The sequence below is a fragment of the Phaethon lepturus genome, unplaced genomic scaffold, assembly GCF_000687285.1.
Source record: "Phaethon lepturus isolate BGI_N335 unplaced genomic scaffold, ASM68728v1 scaffold50738, whole genome shotgun sequence".
NCBI classification, from domain to species: Eukaryota; Metazoa; Chordata; class Aves; order Phaethontiformes; family Phaethontidae; genus Phaethon; species Phaethon lepturus.
The window spans coordinates 24,795-50,926 of NW_010560875.1; the positions used below are offsets into that span (position 1 = coordinate 24,795).

The 26,132-nt window shown below is 39.8% G+C and overlaps 1 protein-coding gene across 1 annotated transcript in view; it reads left to right on the forward strand.

Moving 5' to 3' along the window:
* Positions 1-26,132, forward strand: part of GLIS1 (GLIS family zinc finger 1) — a gene marked incomplete at its 5' end in the record, with an annotated part of 43,145 nt that overhangs the window by 14,471 nt on the left and 2,542 nt on the right. The window contains 3 exons of the mRNA XM_010293784.1: positions 2,073-2,223; positions 17,084-17,268; positions 24,507-24,674. Coding sequence (XP_010292086.1) covers positions 2,073-2,223; positions 17,084-17,268; positions 24,507-24,674 — 504 coding nt within the window. The remainder of the gene's footprint in view (positions 1-2,072; positions 2,224-17,083; positions 17,269-24,506; positions 24,675-26,132) is intronic.

Consider the following 26,132-nt stretch of genomic DNA (forward strand, 5'->3'; position numbering starts at 1 on the left):
AATATACCTGAACTGCTTGTTGTAGGAAATACAGCTGAAGTGTGTAATGGCACTGTGCAGTCAAGGTCAAATGGGTATCTGGCTCATCTTCCAAGCCTGATAGTGAATATATGAACAGTAAGGATTTGCGGGAAGTGGAAACTATTGTATTATAAAGTGGACTGAAGCCACCAGTAGAAAAAACAACATTTTCACAATGTAGCATCCTAGCTACTGACTTACTGTTATCAGAAGAGGCTTTGACAAATAAATCCTAGCATCACCTGGGAACATCTGACTTCTTAAAGCCCCTTCTGTCTGGCTTTCAGTGCAGAAAGCAAGTTGGTTTCACTGATTGGTTGACAAATGTTCTGTCTAGCAGGAGACAGAGATGATGTGGTTCATTTTTAGTGCTTTAGATCTGTCAACAGCTGAGGACTCATTGTTCATGAGAGGTTTTTGACTCATCTGAAGTCCCTGACAAAGGTGGCTGGAATCTTGCCTTAGTGGTTCTGCTCTTCAATCACACAGAAACAGATGCTGACATTCAGCCGAGTCCTATCCACCCAGAGGGCTGTCACAGATTTCCCACGGCTCCAGATTTTCTTGATGCTTTCTGCTTGTTCCATGTCACTGCAAGGGTTTGGGAGGAGTGCCATCCAGAACCCTGTCAGTGACAATGGGACAGGTCCAAGCATAGCTGACACACAGCTCTGTCTTCCTGAATGTGTAGTGCGCTCACAATGAGTGGGAGAGGAAAGGTGAATGCTACAAGGGGAGAGAAGGCAAAGAAACTAGGCCTCAGAGGGGCTGTGGGGTCTTCTGTGCTGTAGCTGGACACTGTGGGAGCTGGCAAACTTTGTTTGCTCCCCACAGCCTTCAGAATACAGCCACTTGGCTAGTCCTCTGTGTGCAGATTCCCTGGCAGGCATGCCTTGGTGGGCCAAACCTCTGGGAGATGTGTTGTAGGCAAGCTTTAAGAGAAGAAGGGCAGAGAAACTTAGGACTAGACTTTTTCAAGAATTGTGCTTTCTAGGAGCCAGTCCTTTTCCCCCCCTGCCGTAGGGTGGCATTTGCAAACAGTGTTCGTAATGCCAGGCAGCAAGCACTTTTGCAGTCTCCCCTCACTGCAGAAGCCTGCCCTCAATGCAGCCTTCATGTCAAAAGTCAGTGTCAAGGCCCCCAGATAGCCTAGACTGTCTTACAGCATGGCTTATCTTTAGAAGGGAGACTATAAGAAGAAAAGTTAATCCCAGCATCTTAATCCAAGAGTCCTGGAGAGAGCTTCTTCAACAAAGTATGTGCTTGAGGTCATGATAGACACTTGACCACTGGTGCCTGACTGCCATGGTAGAGGAGAGTAGCCAGAGTCCTAAAAAAAATGGAACATCAACATTCCTTCAGTACCTCTGTATACTAGTAAACCTTTTGTTTTCATGGTCTCATTAAATTTTTCCTCAGTCCTCTTCACATTTAATTTATTGGGGTTTCATTTGCATCAATATGTGATATTTTTAAATGGTCTGGGATGTCCAGCTGAATACTAATTGAAAGGATATCAAATTAAAAAATTTTAAATGAACAATGAAAAAACCCCAAATCTGGTCCCTCTTACTCAAAGACAGTGCTCTGAATTCAGCGTGTAGCGTGATGTTGGTAAGGTATTATGTACCACTCTGCTGTCAATATGAGGTCAATCATTCTGCAAACAACGAGCACTGTGAGTTCTCACTCAGAAGTACGGTGAAGGCAGGGTGAGAATCCTGCCAAGTCCCTCCAGCTTCTAGGAGGAAGGTCTTACAGGTCTGCAGTCACAGCAAGGAAGAAATGGACCACTTGAGAGGGTTGAGCGGGAAACACACACATTTCAAAATACCTTGATACAGCTTTGAGTGCTGTTCCAAGCACTATTCACTGACATACTGGGTGTCTGAGTAGGTGACTTCCCCCTGGCAGGATGACTCCCCCAGCAGAAGTGTGTTTGTGTCCCAGGCTCAGGTGGGGGATAGGGAAGGAGCTGGGGACTCTCGAAGACTTACTTCAGTGCTTTTTTCCTTGCTTATTTTACTTTGCAAAATGACGTGTGTTCACAGGCATGTACAGTGGTTCCAGCGCTAACCAAAATGGTCCCTCACCAGGTATATTGCCGCCTCCTCATGACGTCTCTTCAAGGCACCATCCACTCGACTCTACCCTTTCCAGTCCACATCACCATCAGTCACCGCTGGAGAGTACCAGGGAAGGGTATGTGTATGAAACATGCTTGGCCTCTGTCTGGCATGATAATGAATGATTAATTGTTTACTTTACTTTGCATGGATGCTGTTCAAATGAAAAACACTGTCTCAAACTAAGCAATTTTGTTTGTTTTAGAATCACAGAATAATTTTGAAGGGACCTCAGAAGGTCCTGTCATCCACCCCCTGTGCAAAGCAGAGCAAACTTTGACATTACTATCAGGTTGCTCTGAGCCTTGTCCTTGTCTTCAACAAAACACATTGAGATTTTTTTTCTTCGTAGAATGCAATTGCATTTAGATTTTAGTTGTTTGGGTTTTTTTTTAATTCTTCCTTGTTGACTTCTTATATGTTTGGATAAGTGTAAAGAACTTTTCTCAGCTAAAATGAGAGATCTCTGAAAGGGTAAAACCCAAACTATGACTCACTGAGGAATAAGTCAGTGTTTGCCTTAGTAAGACTTCTTTTGTGCCAGAGCGGCAGGCTTTCTCACTTCCTTGCTCTCTGATAAGATTTTCTGTAATACATCTCTCAGCAGCAGGCATTAACCAGTAAGCTTCTAATCAGGGAAGGGTATATTATCTCATTGATTGTATAGATTGCATTGCTACAGTACAGATTGCATTGCATTGCTACAGTATCTGATATTCCTAAAGCACCGTTTGCTCAAGGATCTCATAACGTCTTCTCAACAGTAAAGAATCTCTGTAAGCCACAAAATTCTGCTCTAATCTTTTTGCTCAGTTTTTCTGGGGGGCCTAGCCTCATGCAAATTAAACATCAAACTTACGGTTTTTCTTCCCAGCACTTTGGACAGGGAGGGGCCTCTAATTTTGCTTTACTGATGGGAACTTGGGATACAGAGAGATTAAGATCTTTTTTTCCCAAAAATATGTTGGGGTTCTTTAGCAAATACAGCAATTGAACGTAGAGTTTTCCCATCCTAGTCCAGTGACTGACCCATGCCTTCTTTTACATGGGGACAGGAAAGTCCAGAAAGTTTTTAATTGTATGCTTCAGGCAAAGGGCAGAAGGCAGTGTTTGTGGCATGGAAGGGGCACGGTAAGGAAAATTACACTTGGAGTAGCTGAAGAACAATCTGATTGAGGAAATTCAATTAGGAACAAATTACTTCATTTTTTTTCTTAATTGGGGAATGAATGCTCTAGCAAGCTTAGCTTCTATACCCTGTTCCTCCTTCCACTATCTCTTCTGACCTATGCCAGTAGCAGATACCAGTGTCCCCTCCCAACATATGATGGATCTGCCCATCATAGGAATAGACCTACCCTGTCCCTGTCACATAAGATGCCTGTGCCCAGCCCTTCTCCTTGTATTGCCTGTTGGCAGATGCATGCCCATGGCGGAGCCGTGGCCAACAGGAGGCATTGGGCATGCTGATTTAGGTGGAAGTTATACCAGATAAAGAGGAAGTTTTCTGTAGCAGAGAAGGCAGTGAGTGCACATAGGAGGAATGGAGACAGACAGTCCGAAGTGAAGGTAATCCACGAGCTATTCTTTCCCTGCAGAATGGGACTACTTGAGCCTGGGGGTGTAGGCTCCCTTGCTCTCACTGCTCCCCAGTGCGCTGCTCAGCTGTTTCCTCTTTGAGCTGGTGCCTAAGGGAGTTAAGGCAAAAAACCCCAACTGAGAATGAAATAAAGTAAGGCTATACTATGGGAAGGATTTAACAGGCTGTCAGTAAGGTGAATTTGTTTCTGAGGCACTTCACATTCTGGTACTGTTAATAAGAAATGAAAGCAAAGACTTGATCAGTGAGGGCAACAGACAGTTTTCCAGTTTGAGGGGTCTGAAGCTCCCAGATGAATTCTTGTTGCTGTGCCTTATGTCTCCATTCCAGAGCACAGCACTTCTTTTCCAGCAGAAACACCATGCTGGGTGAGCCGAGTTTCCCACTGAACTCCTTCTAGAGACATTTTGATCAGTTGCTTAGGCCAAAGTTTACATCGCAGCTGTCTCTGCTGTTCTCAGTTCTAGTGGAATAGGTATTCTTTCTCAGAGGAGACTAAATGCTGCTTTGTTATCTCAGTGCTTATATACCTAAGTAATGTAAGGTCTCTGCAGAAACACCATAGTTAATATCCTATGACAGAATGTAAGAGCGAGATGGTAACAGATTTCTAACCATGAACCAAACATCAGGAAATGGAGAGTGGAATGTATTTTTGAGTAGTTATTTTAAAACAGGGTATCTAGTTTCATGACATAATTACTTGGAATTTTTCAGCATCTCAAATACCATTTTCTAAACTCAAAAAAATCTGCATTCAGCATTGTCATACCCAGTCCAAGATCCTTTTGCTGGTTTTAATTGTTCATGCTTACGTTATTAATGACTGCTGAAATAAAGCCCATGCATGACATTTTAATTGCAAGTACAGAAACTTAGTATGAACTAATAGTCCTTGAATTTCGTTTAGCATACTTTCGTTTAAAGCATTCAGCCATTTAACTGGGCAAAATCACTTAATAATCTAATGCTTGGAGCCACTGAATTATAGAACTGTTACACCTTTGCCAGTTCATAGCAGTATGCCATACTCCTATAAAAATATATGGTTTACAATAGGAAAGAAACACCTAACACTACCTTTCTTCATATTAACTGCTCCGGCTTTCTGGCACACATATAACGTTTTGCCTCATTTGTCAGCTGTCTCAGCGTTCATGTTTAAGTAAATGCAAAGAATTTCTATACTGTGAATCAGTACGATGACAAGACTGGACTACATAGTTTTAAGTCTGGAATGAACCAAGTGATTACTATCAAGAAATCTAATTACTGAGTCATCAAATACAGGAGATGCCAAAAACTACATGAGGTGGAGTACAAATAGTCTACTCAAGTTTGACATAAGTTTCAGAATTTGATTTAAAGGCTTTTCTTTTTTTTTTTTTAAGCCCTATGTTATACCATCCTTTGCCAAAGTCAATACCAAGTGCAGCAGTCAATTTTCCCAAATGGTTTGCTAAGACGTTTAAATAGTTTGACAAAATTATCTAATTCACTTGAAAATTTTCTAACAAAATCTGACTTCATTACCAAATTTATTTATACTGGCTTTATACAATATGGAGCGTATTTTTTCAAATTCTGGTATGAAGGGTATGCTAGAGCAAAAAATTGTACTTCTATTGATATTAATTAAACTAAAAGTGTGTGATTGAGAAATATTTTGGCATCCAGAAAGTGGGCTTGTCGTGATCCAGGTTTAAATATGTATTTATTTTTTATTTCAGGTAGCTAAGATTTATTTTAGCATTTCTTGCAGCGTATGCCATATATAATGTCTAACTTGGTTTCATTTTGCCTATTGCAAAAATAGTCTATTTTGATTTGTAGGAGAATGGAGATGGAAAAACAGCTCTTAGTATTAAATTTTAAGTGAATGTTGCACTTGGCTTGCTTTCTACTATTTTTTTAGCTGTTATTATCTAAGTAATCTAAAAATGTACTTAGTTTCATTTGTAAACTATCTCTCTAAATTCCAGTTTAGAATATTTAGTGTGATAAATTATCAGCTTAAATGAAACTGATATGACTAAAGTTAAGTGAGTTTGAGTGGTGGCACCAAGTTAGGGATTTGCACTAATTTAGCTTAATGACCTAACAAGGTCACTTTGTAGGATCTGAACACGGTCCCTCTATATGTGCCTGTGAAGCCCTCTGTCACTTGTGTCGCCCATAACAAACAGCACTTATGTTCTCAAAAGAAGCTGGGAGTACTGACAAATAACAGCTTTATTAGGAAGGTGATGTGTCTCCAAGGGAAAGGAAAGTGAAACTATTTTTTTATATTCCTGTGGTAATTTAGGTCATTTCTGCTCTGTAAACACAACAGTAAATGAAGAACTAGTGGGGTTAAGACATCTGTGATGTCCATAGGTGATGATTAATGAGAATTCTGAATCCAATCTTGTGAGCCTTTAATATAAAGGATTAAGTAATCAAGGTTAGAGGAAGTACCTTACACAACTCTCTTTTGCTGGGGCTTCTCACCAGCTAACTGCAACCCTTTCAAAAGATATTCCAGACCCCCCTGAAGAGCCACTTACCCATACAAAAATCACAAGAAGCAGGACTTAGAAACAAATGAAAAGAGACATTTTAATCAGGCTGCTTAAACATCAGAATTTTTGTTTGCTTGCTTCTTAGCACCTGTTAATTCAAATACCACAGAAATACTGTAAAGAGTTCTCTGTTAAAAATTTAGTCCTTCATTTCTCTTTATGTAAAGTAAAACAAGGTACACAGAGCCTCCCTTCTTGCTCAATCAGGGAACACCAGATTTGAAATTCCCGATATTTTTAAGGTTGAAAACAAATATGCAGGATAAAATCTTGTGTGTTAGATTTTTATTTGTACTACTACCATGTTATACTTTGGCAATAAGAGACTGTAAGGCAGCTCCTACCTATGCTTCAGCCCTGTTACATACATTGCCAGGACCCTGTCAGGTGCCTCCATTTCAAAGAAGAACCTGGTCCAGCCCCCCAAGCTGCATGCAGTGAGCTGTGGAGCCGGGAAAAAGCTCCCACCAACAACCCTGCATCTCTGCTCTGTGGGAGTGGTTTTGGCTTCAGCTTTGTTGGTAGATGGCAATGGCATACAAACGGTTTGGTGGGTGCTTGCTCATCACATGGAACCAGACTCAAACTGTGGCTGTCAGAGTTTCACTGTTGTTTGCAAGCATCTAGTTTTCTGGAGCATAACTGTTTCTGGGATAAGATTCGAGAAATTGCCCTAAAACCAGCAAAAGAAATGGGGGAGATTCTTCTCAATATGTTATGCTATCTCCCTGAACTGCCAGCATCCAGGCCAGGTAGGAAAATACATTTGTGTACCTAATTCTTATTACTTCGAGAGACAATTAGGTGTCTTAACTACTTATGTCTAATTTTTATTCATCTTTGTGAGCTCACATAAAGTTAAATTGACTAGGAACTGGCATGTTGCTAGAATCTTTGTAGGAAAGCAAACTTTTACTCTCTAGAAGTACTCTGGAGAGCTAAATACCTACACAGTTTTTATAACAGTTCCTAGGACCAGGGAGATGCATCATTCATTCATTGTGGATTCCACTGGAGAATACTCTTCATTTATAATAAAATACACAAGTCAGTGTTTTAGTCTTTCTTTCAAAAGCACTAAAACCAATAACAAGAAACAGATATCTCTGACAGCTGAAAACATTTTCAATGGAGGAAGCCAAGAACCCATCATAATTTATCTCAGTGTTACGGATCCGAGCACGCAAAAGGGGCATCAGTACATCTGTCCAAAGAAAGAACAATGTACAGGTGCGGAGCTGAGGTTCATGTAACAAAGAAAATCAGTAATTAAAAGCATCTGGTTTCAAATCCCAAGCCATTTATCTCATTGTAGAAAATGTGATCAGAATTCATTTATAATCATGTCCAGATAGACTTATACAGTTTTTCCCCCCCTTAAAACAAAATTAGCGTTAGCATAGACTTACTTCAACAATACATGGTTAAGAATAACTTAGTGCTTGATCATGGGGTAAAATATTGTTTGGCCATCAGCAGAAATAGGTGGGCATGTATTTCATTTGTGTTTCTAAAAGGGCTGGACTGACATTCATTAGAGAACCTTCATCAGTGCATCTCAAAGTGCGTGCTGTGTTGCCTGCCCAGAAGAGACACTGTAAGCAAAACTATCTTAGAGTAAGAAATAAAAGTTACAGGAGAAGGTGGGACGTTAAAGGAGTTGGTCAGAGTAACTCAGAAAGCACTTAAGATGGAGTCAACCACAGCTCTTCTGCATTATATTAATGATTTTAGCCATTACTGGTAGTTAAATTTAGGCTTAACATCTGTAAAGCTGGAGGGTGGTTCGTTGGGTTTTTTTTCCAAATTTTGTTTTGCTTTTTAAGTGGAACTTCTGCAGTTAGATGTAAACCATATACGCCAAACACAATAATTTATCATGGTATAACAAATGATGAAGTTATCTTAACATCTCCCACTATTCGGTACAGTGCCTTTTAGACTGTAAACTTGAAGAAAGCAGGCATCAGCTACCTGTACAGAATCTACCTGCACCTGGAAGCCTCTTGCTGCATACTTGCCAGAGAATAATGACCTTAAATGACTAAAATATGATAGATCAGTCAAGCATGCAGTACATGCCGGATAATATTGAGTAGACAATATCTGTGTTTGATTGCGTGTCTTTGTAATTGACTTCCTGGCAATCACTTGAACTTCAGGCAGTGCTCTTTATTTAAATATGTTTTGATATGTCTTTTACCACATAAATAAGGATTTTTTTTACTTTTGAAATATATTTTCCTGCTATATTGTTAGCAAGAATGAGTTTTCAAATTTCCCTTATGTGTAGCAGCTTCCACTGTAGTGTTTCATCAGCTTCATTTCCAAGATGACTGAATAAACCCTTATAAATAAAAATGTCTTTTAGATTGGCACAGTTCCCATAATGATTGCTATGATAAACCGCTCTGCAGAAATTGCACATATCAGGTCAGAACAATTGTAGAGATAACTCATTTAACATACAGAAAACGTGTTCATGTATATGTGTGAGTTTCTGTAGGTAAGGAAATGCATTACAAAATACTAAGTTATGTTTTACGCCCAACTGAGTATTTGTGTATTGTATGTGTATTTGTTAGAAAAGACTGTGAGTATTTCAGTAAGTCACTCTGTACCTGAAGAGGAGGCTGACACAGAAAGCCTTTGGGTGTACCAGGAAAGGACTCCTTTGGCTCCTGTGCAATTTTGAACCCGAATCTGCGTTCATATCACTGTTGATTGGTATTATTAAAAATATTGCAAAGCAATTAAATGACCTGAGACTCTTAAGTCACATTAAAGGTCCTGTGGATAGTGTTCTCCATAATGTTTATGAAACCCCTCCATCTCCTGATAGCTAACTTGCTTCTGCACTCATTTCACAGGCGCTTGTTGACACTGCTCAGAGTGTGGGTAAGTGCAGATGCTGAACTGGATTAAAGTAATCCAAGGCAGTGTTCTGAATGCAAAGTAATATTTTGTATTTATCTCCAAGCAAGGACAAGGCTGACATTGCCTCAGTCCTACATTAACACACAGAGGTATGTCACACACTGCATTCGTAGCTGAGCCAGGAGTAGAGCCCGAGTCTCTTACAGCAGACAGCTACTGAAGCTGGCCACAAGCACAGCGAGAAAAGAGAAAAACAGAAACACAGTGTTGTATCTCACAGTCACGGAGCAGAGATTGAGGCCCTGCAAGAAGGGCAGCATGTCAGAGCCCAGTAACTTGTTTGCTCATTGTTTATAGAAAAGGGTAATAAAATGCAATGATGCCCAGCAAGGTGATCTGCAATGAAGGATTTATTATATATCAGGGAGAAGGGGGGAAGAGGAGAAAGGAAGAAAGAAGGAGAGAAGGAAAAGATTCCTTGCATTCCAGAAATGTAGCCAGAGGCACCTGGCAGTGATTAGTGCAAAGGTTCACCAAACTTCAGATAGAGCCCGTCTTTTTAAAAAAAAAAAAAAAAAAGAGTAAAAGAAAAAGTGAACGGTATAACTGTTTCCTGAGCATGTGCTGACAGAAATTCCCGTAGGGCAAGACCCAGAACAGAAACACGTGGCAAGAGATTGGGCGCTATCCAGAGACCAGATTAGCAGAGCTTTACACATCATTTTTAATATTATGGGAAGAGATGAAAATCAGTGTTAACTTTTTTTTTCCATTAAAAAAAAAAATAATCTCCTTGTCCTGGAACTGAATTGGACTTTCTCCGAATATAAGTAACTATAATGCTTGGGGGAGAGATTTTATGAATGAAATGGTTGGCATGCTGGATTTTATGGTAGAACCTGGTTTAATGGAAAATCTCAGGTTTTATAACTAGCTGCAATACTGTACGAGTCACTTAAGATAAAACATGGAGCTTCTTGGCTTTGTATTTCTTACTGGTGCTTTATTATATACTTTTCTTCACATTAATATGAGCTAAACATAATTCTCAAAGTCAAGACTGTTTGATATGGCAATACGCTATGCATGAGAACTGTATTACAGAATGGTCTTATAACCCAAAATATACAAAAAGTTTTTTGAGATAAAGGACAGATGTTTTTCAGTCTGGATTTGGTCCTGCTTCCACTGAACTCAATGGGATATGGGTTGAGGTTCTTTGTTTAGTTGAGGAATCTGCCAATCAAGCCATCACATCATAAAAAGGAAAAAAAAAACAAACCCAGACAGCTTTCATATTGGAAACATCCCTATCTTAGATATTTGTGTTTTATGGTTATACTTAATTCACAGTTATTATTCAAGAATCTTAGTTTGCATTTATTGTCATTATTTTTCAATTCCATTCAATAATTACTAATGAAGTATACTGTGTGTAGTTTTTGGCAGTCAAGAGATGATAAACTATACCATGAAAAAGCTCATCTTAAAACAGATTAAAATCTAGCTTTGCAATTTCTTACCCTGTGTTAATGTGTCCAGGAACTGCTTTTGAACAAAGACTGACTAAAGCAAACTAAAATTATTTCTTACTCAGACTAAGTACTGTGGAAGAATACAGAAAACATACATCTTGACGTCTTAACAGAAAGCTCTGAAAAATCAGTGTTGATATGTATTTATTTTTTGGTTCTTTACGTTGCAATAATACTGGAACAAGACATTTGGTGTGCATTGTGAAAATACACAAATTCTTACACATCACTGCCCACTGGGGGAGGCTGAAACTGGCAGCAGGATAAATAATTCTACAACAAGATGATGGTACTTGTAGCCTGTTAGGTGTCTTTTCTATAGATCACTGCTAACTTATGCATACCTAGGTAGTTGCTTCACATATGCCTTACAATTTAATATGAACATTCACAATCCAAAATATATTGTTAAAACATGATCACAAGAAAATGTATATACAAGTCTTTCTGGGATTTCTCTTTTGGGATTCTTAAAGGTATGCACTTTATAAAATGAGAGAGAAGACAGACTAGTATCTTCTATGTTTTGACTTTAAATGTTCCTTTTTAAAAAAATGCTTCTGTTAAGATCCAGATTTCAGTGAGATCCCACGGATGTGAGTGACAAATGCTTTGCAGTAGAGGTGAGGAATTGGCTCGTTTTCTATATCTAACACTTGGTTTCATGGCCCTGCGTGGGCAGTATCCCATCTGACTTCAAGAGCTTTCCCGAGGAAGGGCTATGACGCCGAGTATTTTAAGACAGTGTTTAGCATGGTGCAGAAATGTGCGCAGTATCATAGACAAGGTATGTTATCAACTTAGGATCAGTTCTTCCAAGGGTTTTCTGTTGGTTGTGTGGATGAAGGTATGACATAAACAAGATTTTTCTGATTAGTCCTTTTACTTAATTGTCTACTGATGCACCCTCAGGAGAGGAATGCAGTAGCTTTGCAATTCCACCTGAAATCATAGGTCCCTCAAGACCAGTATTATGTCTTTGGCGCCATCCTACACATGGTGCTTCAAAGGGAATTTGAAAAAAACCGCAATACCTGGTCAGTCATACGATGCTGTATGATGAGTGAAGAGAGAGGAGAATTCCTCTCTGACTCCTTGGGCGATCAGTTTACGTCCTGAAGCACAAGATTTGATTACCCCTCGCTTAGCATGGAAATGTTGGTTTTGGCCATTAAATTATTCAGTTCCTTTTAAAAAAAAATAGGTATTTTGTTTGATTCTGTGACTTCCTGTGGCTATGAATGCCACAGGCCAGGGCATGCTGTGTGAGCAAAATGTTCCTTTTGTTTTAAGCCAACCTGCTTCTCTCTGTGGTGCATGCCCTGCTCCCGTATCTTGGACAGAGTGGAGAGGAGGCTAGCTCCTCCATTGCACCCTTGTACTCTGAAAAACTGCTTTTTAAATTCTCTTCTCTCAGTGGCATGCTTCTAGTTTTGGCAGTTTTACTTTGTAAGAAATCCCTTTCTTACTATTCTAGTATATGTTCAGCTGTTTTTAACTCCCACAATAACTTAATGCATCAAAACTAAACTGGTTTTACCACTATGTAATATAGGGTGACTAATAAGTAGATTCTTACTGCATCCAACTGTGTAGTTCCCTTTCTGTTAGCCTCACTGCTCAAAAAGGTTGCACATTATTCCTAAAACACTGTTGTTCCCAAATGATAATATAAATTCCAAACCAGGCAACACATGTAAGGAATGTAGACTCTTCTGGTGTGTACCTCTCTATGTGGCAGGGATTGAGAAGCATCACCAAAATGAATCTTCAGGTGAAAAAGCTTTTGCATCATATGTTACCTGCAGCAAAGTTTTTAGCAGTAGCAGTTTCATCAGTAGGGAACTGGAAATCTGCTGGATTTAGAGCAGGCTTGCTAGTAGCTTCATTACTGTCTGTAGCAGATAATGGCTAGGAATAAGGTAAACGGATGGTTAACAGGTTACTTTTCACATAAGGGACGTAGAGGTTTTGATAATGGACTAATAAAAGCCTTGCAGTGCATTAATTGTTGTTTGAGTCACTAAAGTGTTTTACCCTCAAGCATCCTTGGAAGACAGGGTAGGCCATATCAGCAGTCAGACTACATCAGCAGTGCAAGCGATCTGTAAGCACTGTTGATTCTTCTTAGCACTGTCACAAGGTAAGGGAGATAGCAAAAAGATTTATGCTCCTGAACAGAAATACTCTGAATAGCCAGGAGGCCTCAAATATAATGAATCAAGGAAGGATTAGGATTTTTTTTACATCTGTGTGCGAGTATTTATTTACATATCTCTCTACATAGCTATATATAGGCACATATATATATATATTAAAAGACCCCCAAAGGACCTGCAAATTTACTGAATTACATAAGTTACAATTAAAGTAAAATATATGGTCTATATTTATTATTAATATCCAAACCAAAGCAAATTGTGGTTGTAGTACAGTATTAACAGGAAATGTCCAGGCTATTAGTTATTGAAACGTACATGTCTGAGCTACTGCCTGGGAATTTTTAATGTATCCAGCTGAGTTCCTGGTGTAAGTAGTTTAGTGTTTCTTCTTCCACACAGAAGGCATCTCCTTTTAAGCTCTTTTCTGTTGCTAATGCATTATTTATTTAATTTGTATCGGGAATGATTCCTCCTCTCTTCAACCCGAGTATCACAGCAACCTAATGAGTAGGCAAATATTCAGGAGGGAATGAAGAACACAGCACTGGGAACTGGACAGTTAGCTGATGAAAAAACTCTCCGTGAGCGTGCCAGAGCACATTCACGCATGCATACACACGCACAAAATAAAATTTTAGGGACCAGCTCGAGCTGTGGGCATTGTGATGAATATTTTAAGGCGACAAATAGCAGTGTTGGCCACATGTGCTAATATAGCCAGATTTTTCTGCTGAGCAAAGCTCTTTCCTAGCTAAAAACTGTGCCTGAACTTAGGGGAAACATGTTAAATTCCCTGCTTGGGAGAGGCTGAGCAGAACATAGTAGATTTTACGGTGACCTGCTCAAGTGTATGAAACTCTCTTGAGGCAGAGGAGGCAGTGATGGTCAAGTGTTACAGAGCTTTTAGGGTTTCAGCTCAAGTCCCCGTGCTACAGCAAGTCCCTAGGATACTGGCTGCCCACAGACAGCTATGTTTGCTGAGCTGCAGCACCAGTGGCAGCTTGGCTCACCCCACGCACCCCTCCTGCCTCGCACGGGGAACCTCAGCTGCTCTTAACCAGTCTTTTCAAAGGCTTCGAGGCACAAATGCTATCTGCGAACTGTTGGGCTGGAACACAGGAAAAACAGGAATGCAAAAGAGTGTAAATGGGGAGAAGCATGGCTTTAAAAATAACAATAAAAACTGTTAAGTTCTTTTCACATGGTTAAGATTTAAATAGCCTCTGGGAGTAGTTAAACTGGGTAGAGAAGCTGGGATTTTCAGTATTCCCTCAGCTGGACACCTTAAATGTACCATTTTTGTTTGACATGCGACGTATTTGCATAGAAGTTAAAAATGCGATTACTTGACCATCCTAACAAAGCACTCGACAGAGAGCAGCCTGGCAGGCCTCTCTGGGGTGCCGCATTTCCCAGCAGCAGCCAGGACAAGACATTTCAAGAGAAGGCAGAGGAAACCCAACACAGGCAGTTGCAGAGTACTGGCTCACCAGAAGTATTTTCCTCCCCCATTCAGAGTGGTTTCTGGCTCATCCAGACCTTCGAGTTTTTAGTGCATCTTTTGTTTCTCTTTAAAATGTGTGTGTGGTCACTATCCATATAAATGTCACTATTGTGATCTCTTTTAGCTATTATCTTTCCCATGACAACAACTGCAGTCTTTTTAGATAGTAGCATTGCCAGGCTTCCAATAGCCTTTCTGTCATGTCGAGGACAATGTCTCCATGTGTGCTGCTTGAAGGGGCTCGTGGCCATTTTGTAACTTGTGGTTGTCCTTTGCCGACACTCCCTCGCAGCCGCGGAAGAGACAGTAGCACAGGCTTTTCTGCAGGTCCCAGCAGATGACGGCAGCCCCATCTTCATGCAGTAGCTCACCACAGACATGCATTTGAGAGCGTTTGCAGAAGACAAGTCATGTAGCTGGGCTGCACGACAGCTCATTTGTATTAGATTGTTTCTCCACCGAGACCTTTGAGGAAGAATACAGCCACGTGGGAGCTGACCTTAGCGTTTAGCTGCTTCTTAGCAAACAAACTCGGTATTTTCCCCCCAGCATCTATCTGCGTTTCGGTTCAGACTCCAAAGAGCATTTTCTGTCTCTGACCTGAAGAGGGCACAGGTGGCCCCTGCTTCCCCGCACCCACACCGCCCGGCTTTGGCACCTCTGCAGCCCCAGGCCTTTACCTCGGGTAGGGCAGGGGCCAGCCCTGCTCGGTTGCTCTTTTTAATATGCGCTTAAACCAAAACCCAGACAGAGAAGATTTTTTTTATTTGCATGTTGGGTCATAAAATTTTACTTCTCTTTATATTGCTGATTGTCGCTTATTGGGGGGGGATCTTTCTCATGAAAAAATTATTTTCCAGTTCTTGCACATTTGGCTTGAAAATATCGCTGCCTTCACCCCTTTAATAATAATGGTTTATTTCTTCAGTTTAGTTTGAAGATACTCGGAGTCTTGGTGGTTTGCATTATATGCCTTATTTTCCTGCTTTGGGAGATGGAATTATTTCAGCATAGGATGGGCTTCGACTGGTTGAATTATTTAAGCCCCTTTCAACAGAGTGTCACTGTGACAGCTTTTGGCTGTGTTCCTCAGCCTCTCATGTTAAATTTGATTAAGCTGTTATCACCATTAATTCATAGTTCATCTACATTTACCTTTCGAATGCTCCCATATAGCGCTTAGCCCTAAGTCAAGCGTAGCCTCGCTCCCCAAGGTTAATCCTAACTGCTGCAAGAAGCAGTTGTGTGAACTGGTGAGGGACTGCTATTGCAAATCATGGTTTATGGTGCTTGAACGGCTTGTGCAGTGGTAGAGGAAGACACTAGTGAGATATTTAATTTGTTTTTTAGTTGATTCTTTGTACGCTTGCAATGGTTTTGCTCAATATTTCTTTTCCAGGTGATGTATATTATAACTTGCAGGGCTACTTTTATTTCTACGCCTCAGGACATGTAGCTGTAAAGTTTCGGCAGAGTGGCTCTCAAACAGACAGGTGGTTTTTCTAGCATCTGAAGGTTCTAGTGCTGCTCAAAGAGATGCTTCTTCTGTTTAGCAAAAGCTCCAGAGGCAGCAGATAGTATATGGTGAACATATGGCCCATGCAGCCCGCACATTTGGGAGTGTCACACTGGGCTATGGAGCAAAAGGCCATTTGCCACAGTTACCGTAGGAGGGTAAAAAATCCAGCTTCTACCTATTTACTCATTTACAGGGTTAGTTTAATGCAGCTTTAGAAGAGGCTTGTACGTAAATGGCCAGGTTTTTGGTCCCATCTTCTGCACCATGCCATCTTTCTGGCTGTAAATGGCCAAAAGACTGTTCTTTGGCAAAGGGTTCATCCTGTCGGGGCCAGCTGCTGGACCACCCTTGGTGGAACGGTTGCATTGTGGCAGGGAAGAAGCACTGAACCTTCTCTGCTCCACTGGTGGCAGAGGATGACCAGGGACCATGGAAGTGGGTTGGTGAGGCTTTTCCTCAGCTGCTCCAGCTCGCTGTGGGAGCACTGGGTCAAGGTCGGTTCCCTGAGCGGGACTGCGCCAAAACTCCTCTGCTAGCCCGAGTCCCAGATGTCTGGGGGGAATTTTCCATCTCTCAGGTACAGCTACTTCTCAGTCTTCCACTGAGCAGTGCCGCCACAAGCAAACACTTACTCAGGCTTTTTGTTTGAAGGGACACCACCATCCTTTGCAGTTAAAGCTGTATTTCTAAGTCTGAAAATCCTACATGAGAAATAACTGAAACTAATGCTTTTCTTTGTCTTGGCTGAAACTTGGGTGTAAAGCTTTACTCTGTTACATCTATGATGGCACTTAAATGATTTACTTGCATTTACTTGCTCTAACTGCATTCTCCACTTCTGTTCTCCATATGTGTTTCTCGGCTCACAAAATTTTAAATTAAAACTGAGCTGTGTCTACGTTGCTTACATGAGTGGTGTCATTTTGATCCTGTCATTATGGCAGTACAGGAAGTCAGTGTAGAGAAAGAGAAATCTTTTCTAACTCCCTTTCCTCCTAATGAATACCTGAAAGCAGCACTGCATTGTTACTTTTTTTTTTTTTTTAAACAATATACTTTGTACCTGCAAAATAAACGTTTCTATAGTTTGGCCATCATGGAAATAGGGCCCTTCAAGTACTTCATTTTCCCCTATTGTGGTGTGGTATGTGAAGTTTTTCTGTATTTTTTTTTTCTAGGCTTGTTCCCAACATAATCTCTCCACTTGTCAGCCCCCTGAAAGCATTAGTTCCACCTTCCCTATTGCAGAAACATGGCTCTCCATCATCACACAGCCAGTCACCAAATGGGCAGCAATTTTCTGGAATACCAAATAAACCATACGCTCAATTTCAAAACCAGTCTGTACAGCAGGGATCTCAAGGTAACTCTTCCTTCTTCTTTTTTTCCTTTTTTTCTTTTTTTTTTAAACTTTCCTAATTCCTAGTTGGGGAGAAAGAATTTATTTTCGTTTTTTTTTTCATTTTCAGCCAATACTGTCTTATTAAGGGACTGACAGCATTTCAGTGGGAACTCCTGTTTTTAAAGTGGCTTGATACACATACAGAGCAAAATCTTCAGACCAGTTCATGCTGTGATGCGTTATCATAATGGGGAAAGCTATCACAATAGCAGATTGATTGCGTTTATTCAGGTTTTTTAGGACATGTTTTCAAAAAGGTCCTTACAAGAATGAATTATGCCCCTGAATAATTTCTTAATTTAAAGATGAAGCGAAATATTTGGCACAGACTCACTCCTTCAGTGTCAGTAGAAGTTTGCTCTCGCCATGCAGTAGATGGCTACTAGCTAGGTACCTCATCTACCTGGCTATGCAGCCGCCTGTCAGCTTGGAGAGAGTGACCCTGCAAGAGCCATCTAGTCACACCATACACGGGCTGAAGCACATCTTGGCAATGTCCTGCTCAGGCCACTGATAGTGATGCACTAGACATGAGCTTAGACAATGAAAAAATATTTTGCTATTTATTATTTCTAAGTTTGGCATCTGTATTATTTTATATGCAAAGGCACTCTGTGCAACTATGCAGTGCCAATGTGATTTCAGGACAGGAATGGGAGCGGCTAAGCAGCTGTCCCACTGCTTATTTTAAAACATTTTTTTCATTCTTAATTACTCAGCCTTTTTCATCAGGAGCTTATTTACCTATCCTGGAGTTCTGCTGTGGGAACTAAGTAATGTTTCTGCAATTTTTGAGGTATATATTAGCAAGAGATAGTATTATCACAGACTCTTCCAGTAACAGGAGCTTGCATATTTAAGAAATACGTTATATAATCGGGATGGTATTTTTTTCGTTCTTAATTACCCAGCCTTTTTCATCAGGAGCTTATTTACCTATCCTGGGGTTCTGCTGTGGGAACTAAGTAATGTTTCTGCAATTTTTGAGGTATATATTAGCAAGAGATAGTATTATCACAGACTCTTCCAGTAACAGGAGCTTGCATATTAAGAAATACGTTATATAATCGGGATGGTATGCCACTTAAGTGTGGTAAATATTCACAATAAAGAAGTGTGCAAGACATCTGTCTGGTTGCAAGTATAACCAAGCGTGTAAGTTTATACAGGCAGATAACCAGCTTTTTGAAACTTGTTTCACAGCTGTACTGTCATTTGTATAAGGTCATTTTTGGCTGGCAAAGTAGCACATGTGATCAGTTTACCAGTGGGCAAAACAGGAGGTTTGCTTTCTCGGGCTAGGTCTCAAACACAGGAGTTGAACACAAAGCCAGTGAGCAATCCACTGCTCACTGTAGTGGGGCTCAGGATCCCACCAGTTCCCCCTGCCCTTCATTCTGTGAGGAATATTCTTGCTCTTTGGCTGGACCGAGTTAATCTGAAAAGTTAAAGCGTATTATATTAAATGATTTGTGCTGAAGGAAAAACTAACTCAACCTGATGCTCAACAGATTATTCAATTTAAAAAGATTAACTCTGTAAGGGAAAAGTGGCAGATTTATGATAGCACATAATGATATATGATTATGTTACTATAATGAGCTAAATAACTACAAACCACAAGAGGAAAGTTTAGCAGCTCATTACTATGGCAGAAATAAATGCATAGACAGAACAAGTTTTGAACCACTTAAATAAATTGACTTTATTCCTTAAGAAAACCACACTTCCTTTTGAATGAATTGTTGCTAAGTGTTATGTCGTGTGGTTTTGAAAAAGCAATAATTTTCCACTTTGGCCAAATGTTGAAGTATTATTATAAATTCATTATGGAAATGGTCATTCAGAAATCAATTTTGATTAGCAGCCTTTGAAATAAATAGATCTGTAACGTGTACTTAACTGTACTTGCACTACATCTTTTTTGCATCTCAGTTCATTAATAGCACATTTTTCTAATGGAATCTGGAGTAATTTGGGAGTTTTGAATTTTTGCCGAAAAAAAGGAATAGTATATACATCTAGCTGTAGAACTAGAAGCCTGTGTAGAAGCATATAAACATTGTGGATCTGAAATTTTTAGAAGACAGCAAGCTTCGTCAAGCTGGTAGCAGAAATATTGATAATGAAAGAATAAGCTGACATTACTTATATGTTTAAACCTAGTTGTAGTAAGATCACATGGAAATTATTACATGCTGTAAGAATTTGGCAGGCAATGGAATCCTGTAGTTATTTATACCTGACATGATTTGTTGTCAGAAATTTTATGGAATTTGAAAAGCTGATTTATTTGCACATACATGTAAATGACATGACATAACAAGATGGCATTTAATAGGCATATTCCAATTATTTGCTCATTACATCATTCATTTTAAAGCAGCTTGAAGTTTTCTAGGCTGTGCCTTTGAGAAACAGAGGCAGCCAGTGCACTGTGTGAAGTGGCTAACTGCAGCTTTTCTGTCACAAATTATTTCAAAGCAAAATTTTAACTAAATGTTATGTTTGGAACTGGGTTTAGTATTTTATTAACTGCTATATTTCTACATCTACCGTATATAAAACATTTAATTGTGATCGTTTAAACTGACAGGACATTTAGTAAATTCTTCACTTGAAAATTAACCTCAGAAATTTTTTTATTTAAATCAAAACTGAAGGAAAACCTGAAATCCATGTGGAAAAAAAAATATTGGTGAAACACTTGCCAAAATTGGTACTATACTTTTACTCTCCTAGACGGGGCAGGGATGTTTGCACCAGACAAGCCTTCTTGCTTACTTCATATTTTAATCACTGAAGGGCGTCTTTTTTAAGACTTGTAAAAAATGTTCCATGTTTAGTTTACTGTAATCAACCACATGTGGTAGCTAATTGAACCATTGATTATGGGATTTTAATGATATCTTAATTCCTAATACTTTCTGTGTAAAACATTTCAAAAAATCTAAAGGAACCACAACGAAATAGCATGAACCAAAAGCACCTTGGTTTCATACCGCACATTTCAAAACTGTATAAATGCAGTAACGCTCTGCCTTGTATTGCATATGCAAATCAAGCATTGTATTGCCTGCAAGCAACAAGTTTCATTTCCTGTGGTTGTGTAAAATGAATGAAACCTTACCTGGCAAGAGCACCCGTTGTTCCAAAAGTCCTTGTGGTTGCTTTAACTCACATGGCCTTTCCATTTCTTGTCTAATGACTTTGTTTTTTGGGAACATTTAGCATTTAAACAAGCTGGCAATTTTCCCCTTTTAATAATGTAAAAGATGCATGAGGCTCAGATCCTCTGGAACAGACTGACTGGCCTCCTGAGCCATGCCAGGCTACTGAAGGCCATCAGCAAAAGCCAGCCTACATGGTATCAAAAGAAACTCTCCAATTGTGACTCTGAAGCAGTAGATGGGATTATAGAAAGTATATAAAAAGTCATGAAAAAAATCTTACTGACATAGCAACTCACTGATCCTGCAGTCCTTCAACCTGGAGATAAGCAATTTCAGTCACTCCAAGACTTATTTCCACCTTCCAGAACTGACTTTCAGCTGACTACATTTTCAAATACAGCTTTTAATACTGCAAGCACAATTCTTCCTACCCAGGTGTTGCTTCATGCCCAACTGAAGTGCAGGGAACATCGCCAAATTCTTCCTATATGTCCTGGTAGTGGAACTGTAGATCACGTTCACCAGCTGCAACTGCAGTTCTTCAGCATTTCAGATGTAAGGCCAGAGCCCTCCAGAATAAAACGCTGCCACCGTCACTCCCCGTGAAACCCCCATGCTGTCACGTGAGAGGTTATGCCAAAGATGAATCATGTAAACACAAAGAGAAATACAAGTGCTTGCTGACAGGTCTCCACCCAGGCAGAGAACTGTCTGCTGTACGATGCCTGCGTAAGGGATAAAGCAGGCACTGTCTAACCCACTAATCTTCTCAGTGCTCTTGTCTATGCAGAAGAGCTGCTTTGAGTCTCCAGCTTTTCCTCACCTTTTGCAATTGCAAAAGCTGTTGGGAGTCTCTGTCTTTCTCCTTCACCTTTCATCCTCAAGGAAGCAGCTACCTGCCTTGTAGTCCACTCCTCCCATAGCCATCCCTGTGCCTTTCTCCACACCCACAGAATGCCTTCCATAAAGCCTCTATCCCTTCCTTATCGGGCCCTGCTGTCTCATCATTTCTATGTAACTAATGAAAAAGGAAACAAGCTTTCATTACACTGCTCAGGTCAGAAGGGTTAAAAGTCCCATTTTTAGTGTCATGGTTTGTTTTACCTGACCAGTGTTCCTGCTGCAACCTTTCTCTTCCTCACTCCATCTTTTCTGTTTAGTTTGCTACCTACATTTATCACATCTGCAAGCACATGAAAATAGGAATGGTGTGTTTCTCTGTACTTTCTTTGGGCAGCACTTTTAGCAGAAATTTGGTCCTGGTGATACAACAGGGCAGTAACGCTAGAATTTTCCTACCTTGTGTCTCTTCATTGGATAGTACCAGTAACACTTTTTGCACTGCCTTTTCAGATTGTCACACAGTGATGCCAAGGGATAGATACTGCAATCCAAAGGAGAATTTGATTGCTTATGGCAGTACTTTTCCAGACTTCTGAGTCTGAGGCAGTTCTCTGCCTCAGGTATTTTTTCCTGGGCAGCTAGACAGTGTAACTTAAAACACTTTAAAACAAACCTTTACCCATAGGTCTTGAGAAAACCCTGGATCCAACTAGTTTCAATCCTGTTCTGTCATGCTTGGCTGTTCTCTGATTTTCTAAGCCACTGTGCCAGCCCTGTAGATCATAAAGATGCTTAATTGATTTAACAAAGGCAAGCCTGGGAGCATGACGAAAGGGCAGCAGTTACAGAGACAGAGAAAATACACGTCATGCCTTCCCTAGGAGTGATGTGTATAGCAGACATTCTGGAAAGGGTTCATTTTTTTCTCTAGCAATGCATGTAAGTGCTCTCTGCAACCAGTTATACCTCATCTGAAGCCAAGTGTCTCTTTTTTTTCACTGCTCCTCTCAAAAGCATGTATTTTTTTAGAAGGCTTACAGCAGGGAGTTTGTGTTTTGTAAACACAAAAGTCAGGATAATTATCAAAAGCCAATCAATAATGCACTGTACCTAAAACCACATCAAAAGATGGCTTTCCTACCTCTCATAAGAGCCCTTTGATTTTTTGAGCCAGGGTCACCAGGCAGTAGATAGAGGTGGCTGTCTATTTATTCCGAGGAAGGACATGCATCATTTAATACTGAGCTTTCCAAATTTCTGTGCCGCCTTCTACGTAGCAGCAAATATGAACAGCTTTGGTACAGTGTGCATAGTGTCTTTATCTAATATAGTCATCCATTAGTACTTCACCAATCATGGATATCAACAATTTAGGTATTTTGTGGTGGAGACCATAGGTTCTTCAAGAAATGAATCATCTAATCCTTGCAGATTCTGCCAAAACACATATTAAACTGTGAAACTTCAGAGCAGATCTTTCACCACTTGATGAGTTCATTGCATTTCTACTAGAGAATTGCCTCACTTAGACTTATTTATTACCACCTTAGAAAAACATGACCAGAAAGAAGAGACAGACCCTGAGCTTTGCCTGATACTATCTGCTTGGTCAAACTTTGGTAGTAAAGGGAAGAGGTAGAAAAAGACAGGAGATCTTTCTTAACAGGAAAAGGTTTTTACACTGCATCATTTGTAAGGGACAAATTCCAGCCTGTACAGCACCCCAGCACTCCACTGACAGGCACATGTATTTCATTTCTAAACAAGACTGAAGAGCTGCACAACTGGCCCAGCAAGTCAAGCCTTCCACTGGTGAGTGGAGCTGTGCTGCGGTCTATCAGCTGAAGATCTGGTTGTGTCTGTGTTTGACTGAACTACCTGGAGCTTTTGCACTAGTTCCACAGGAAGTGTTTTAGTCGGAATAAGACTGAGGGAGGAAAAACAACAGCTCTGTATTTTTTTTTTCTGGTAATTAAAGGAAAATCCTGATGGCACATTCTACTAAGCTTTGTTGACTTCAGTCATATATAAGGGAAGGAGCATCATTTCAGAAGGGACTTTCAGAGAAGGTAGGAAAAGGGAGGGTTAATACGAATGTGCAGTTAGTGTGTGATGCCCCTGGAATCAGGAAGAGGTTATTGAGGCAGGAGGAAGGAAGGTAATTAAGCCAGGCCATGGTTAGTATAAATCTTGTGGCATGCTTTGAGGTCATCCTTATGGGAGCAAGTAACACTTTCTTTTAGGGTGTTGGCACAAACTTCTAAGTGGTAAAATTCCTTCCTCAGCAATTCATTTGTCCTTTACTGTTAAATATCTTCTTTTGTTGTGTACAACTCATTCACAACTTCTGCTGACAAAAACCAAACTGCTGGTCCACTGGTAATATGATATTTAAAAAAAAAAGCAGGAGATAAGAGATGTAAGGTATGCAGGGGACAAAAGTCAAACAGTCAAACATGCCCCAAAAGCGGAATGACTGAGGCAGCCAGAGACCCTACAGATTTATCTCAGCACTTCTCTGAAGCAAGAAGAGCCTCTAGCTGAACTCCACATCTTCTCCTGATGTCCATGAGGAGTCAGTCCTGCACCTCTAGTTCGATTTTACTTTCAGACTGGCCCCCTGTGTTCAGTGAAAGAGGTTTCATTTGAAAGTAGGAGCAGCCTGAGAAAGGTGAAGTTTAAGGTACTCTTAAAGGTATTTTGAATAAAGAGCACTGTCTCCAGCAGTGCATAACGCACACTGGATGGGAAAAGACTTTACTAAACTGAAAACAAAGCAGCGCTATTCATTTAAATATTGCATTATTGTATTTAAATAAAAAGTAATTAATTATAGCCATATTCCCTTAGGACCTGAGCATCCTGGACCTGATCCAGTGGAGTACTTACTACTTAGCTTTGAACACAAGTGGGTTGTTGACTGCATTCAGCTGATCTGTTGTTTGAAATGAAGCATGTCCTTGAGATTTTTACTTGATGGGGATCACAGTCCACAGCATCTTGTGGGACCGAGTCTGATGTAGCTTTTATATTATTACCCCTTACAGAATAGCCTGATCATTTTTCCATAGTTAAAACTGGGGAACTATAACCCCCCCCCCAATAGTAATAAAATACTGTGACAGAAATGGGGCTAATACCATTGCAGTAGCATTAAAATGTGTGTGCAATATCTGTTTTCAGGTTACCAAGGCAGCTTTCACTCAATACAAAACTGTTTCCACTATGGAGACTGCTACAGAACAATGGACCAGTCTGTCACCAGCGATGTGCTAACAGGGGAATCCCATTGCTTTAATCCTCTGAGACAGAACGGCTATCACATCCTCAATGCACCTTTAGCTTCAACAGGTAATTTATTCTGCCTATAAAGAATTATCCATATGATGTTTTTAGCAGGAGTGGAAAAGAACACATTTTAAAGTCAGTGTTATTACAAAAATAGCTTTGCATAAAAAACTCAGTCATTGAAATTCATTTGCATCTATAAATATCTCAGAAGGAAAGCAAATTCATTTTCTTTAATCCTCCTGTATTTGACTGATGGACAAATTCTCCTTTCATTCTGCTGCATGTCATAGGCAACACACACCTTCAGGAGAGCTGACAAACCAGATGCTTCTCAAATTTATTGTGTGGGCTATTCACTGTACATCTCTTCAGGTATGCTCAGGCAGGCTTTTATAATCAGATCAAAGTTAAGAAGATCGTTAACACAGCTCTGAAGAAAATAGCAGCAGCAGGGACTTCCTGTCCATCTAAGAGTAAAAGGATGGCTTTGTTTTGCAATACTGGTGTTTACAAAATGGAAAGACACTGCTTCGATAAATTCAGCTGAAAATACTAGTTCGTTCCTTTTTGTTCAGAAGGTCCTTTATTGCTGAGCTAGTGCACATTCATGGGAATTGTATTTTCCCAATTAGCTATGTACTTGCGTAATGCAAAATTTGCATATAGTACTTCAATATAGAAGTATTCCTTTTTATAAAGCATTTTTTCCTACTTCTAAAACCACAGTTAAGAATTGGTAGAATTACTGAAATCAAACAAAATGTGAGTATTGTTAGAGCCATGAAACACTACCATTTCCTGCAATCTTTACTTACATATCTCTAAGAAATTTTTCTTCATGTCTGAATTCAGGAGGGCATCTCGGTTATGGACGATACAGAAAACATATGTTTAAATGCTTTTTGAAATGGGGCCTGAGTCAGACCACAAAATTAGAGTTGACTTTCCTGTTTGTTTTGTATTAAAGGAGACTCTGTTCAGAGAGAGCGTGCATGCATTTGTCTGTTCTTCCATACTAGAAAGTGTATGCATCAGTAACAAACACAAGGGAAAAGTTTAAGATGAAGTTTCAACTTCAACTTTGAATTCTTTTGTGTTATTCATAAGTTTGATGTTACTAAAACATAGTTTTTTCATGTTAACATCAAATTTCAAGTTTAGATTGACAGCGTGCAATATTTAAAGAACAGACTAAATAAACTTTCCAAGAGAAATTGTAGGAGCAAAGAATAATACTATGGCAAGACACCAACTTCAACAACAGTTGATTTTTCTGTCTGGGGATAAACTATTATGAAATGTTTCTGTGTAATATTTTGTTTTTAGAGTGGTTATTGAGGTATGCAAATATTTAAGAGGCTGAAACATAAATATATATGAAATATATAAAACTTATCTCATCTTTTTGTGTGTAAAATAGAACCATTCAGGTTTACAAGATTCATCAAGGCTATGCATTAATTTTTTTCAGGCTTTTATAGCACCATTAATATTAAATGAGATCTCGTCTCACAGGAA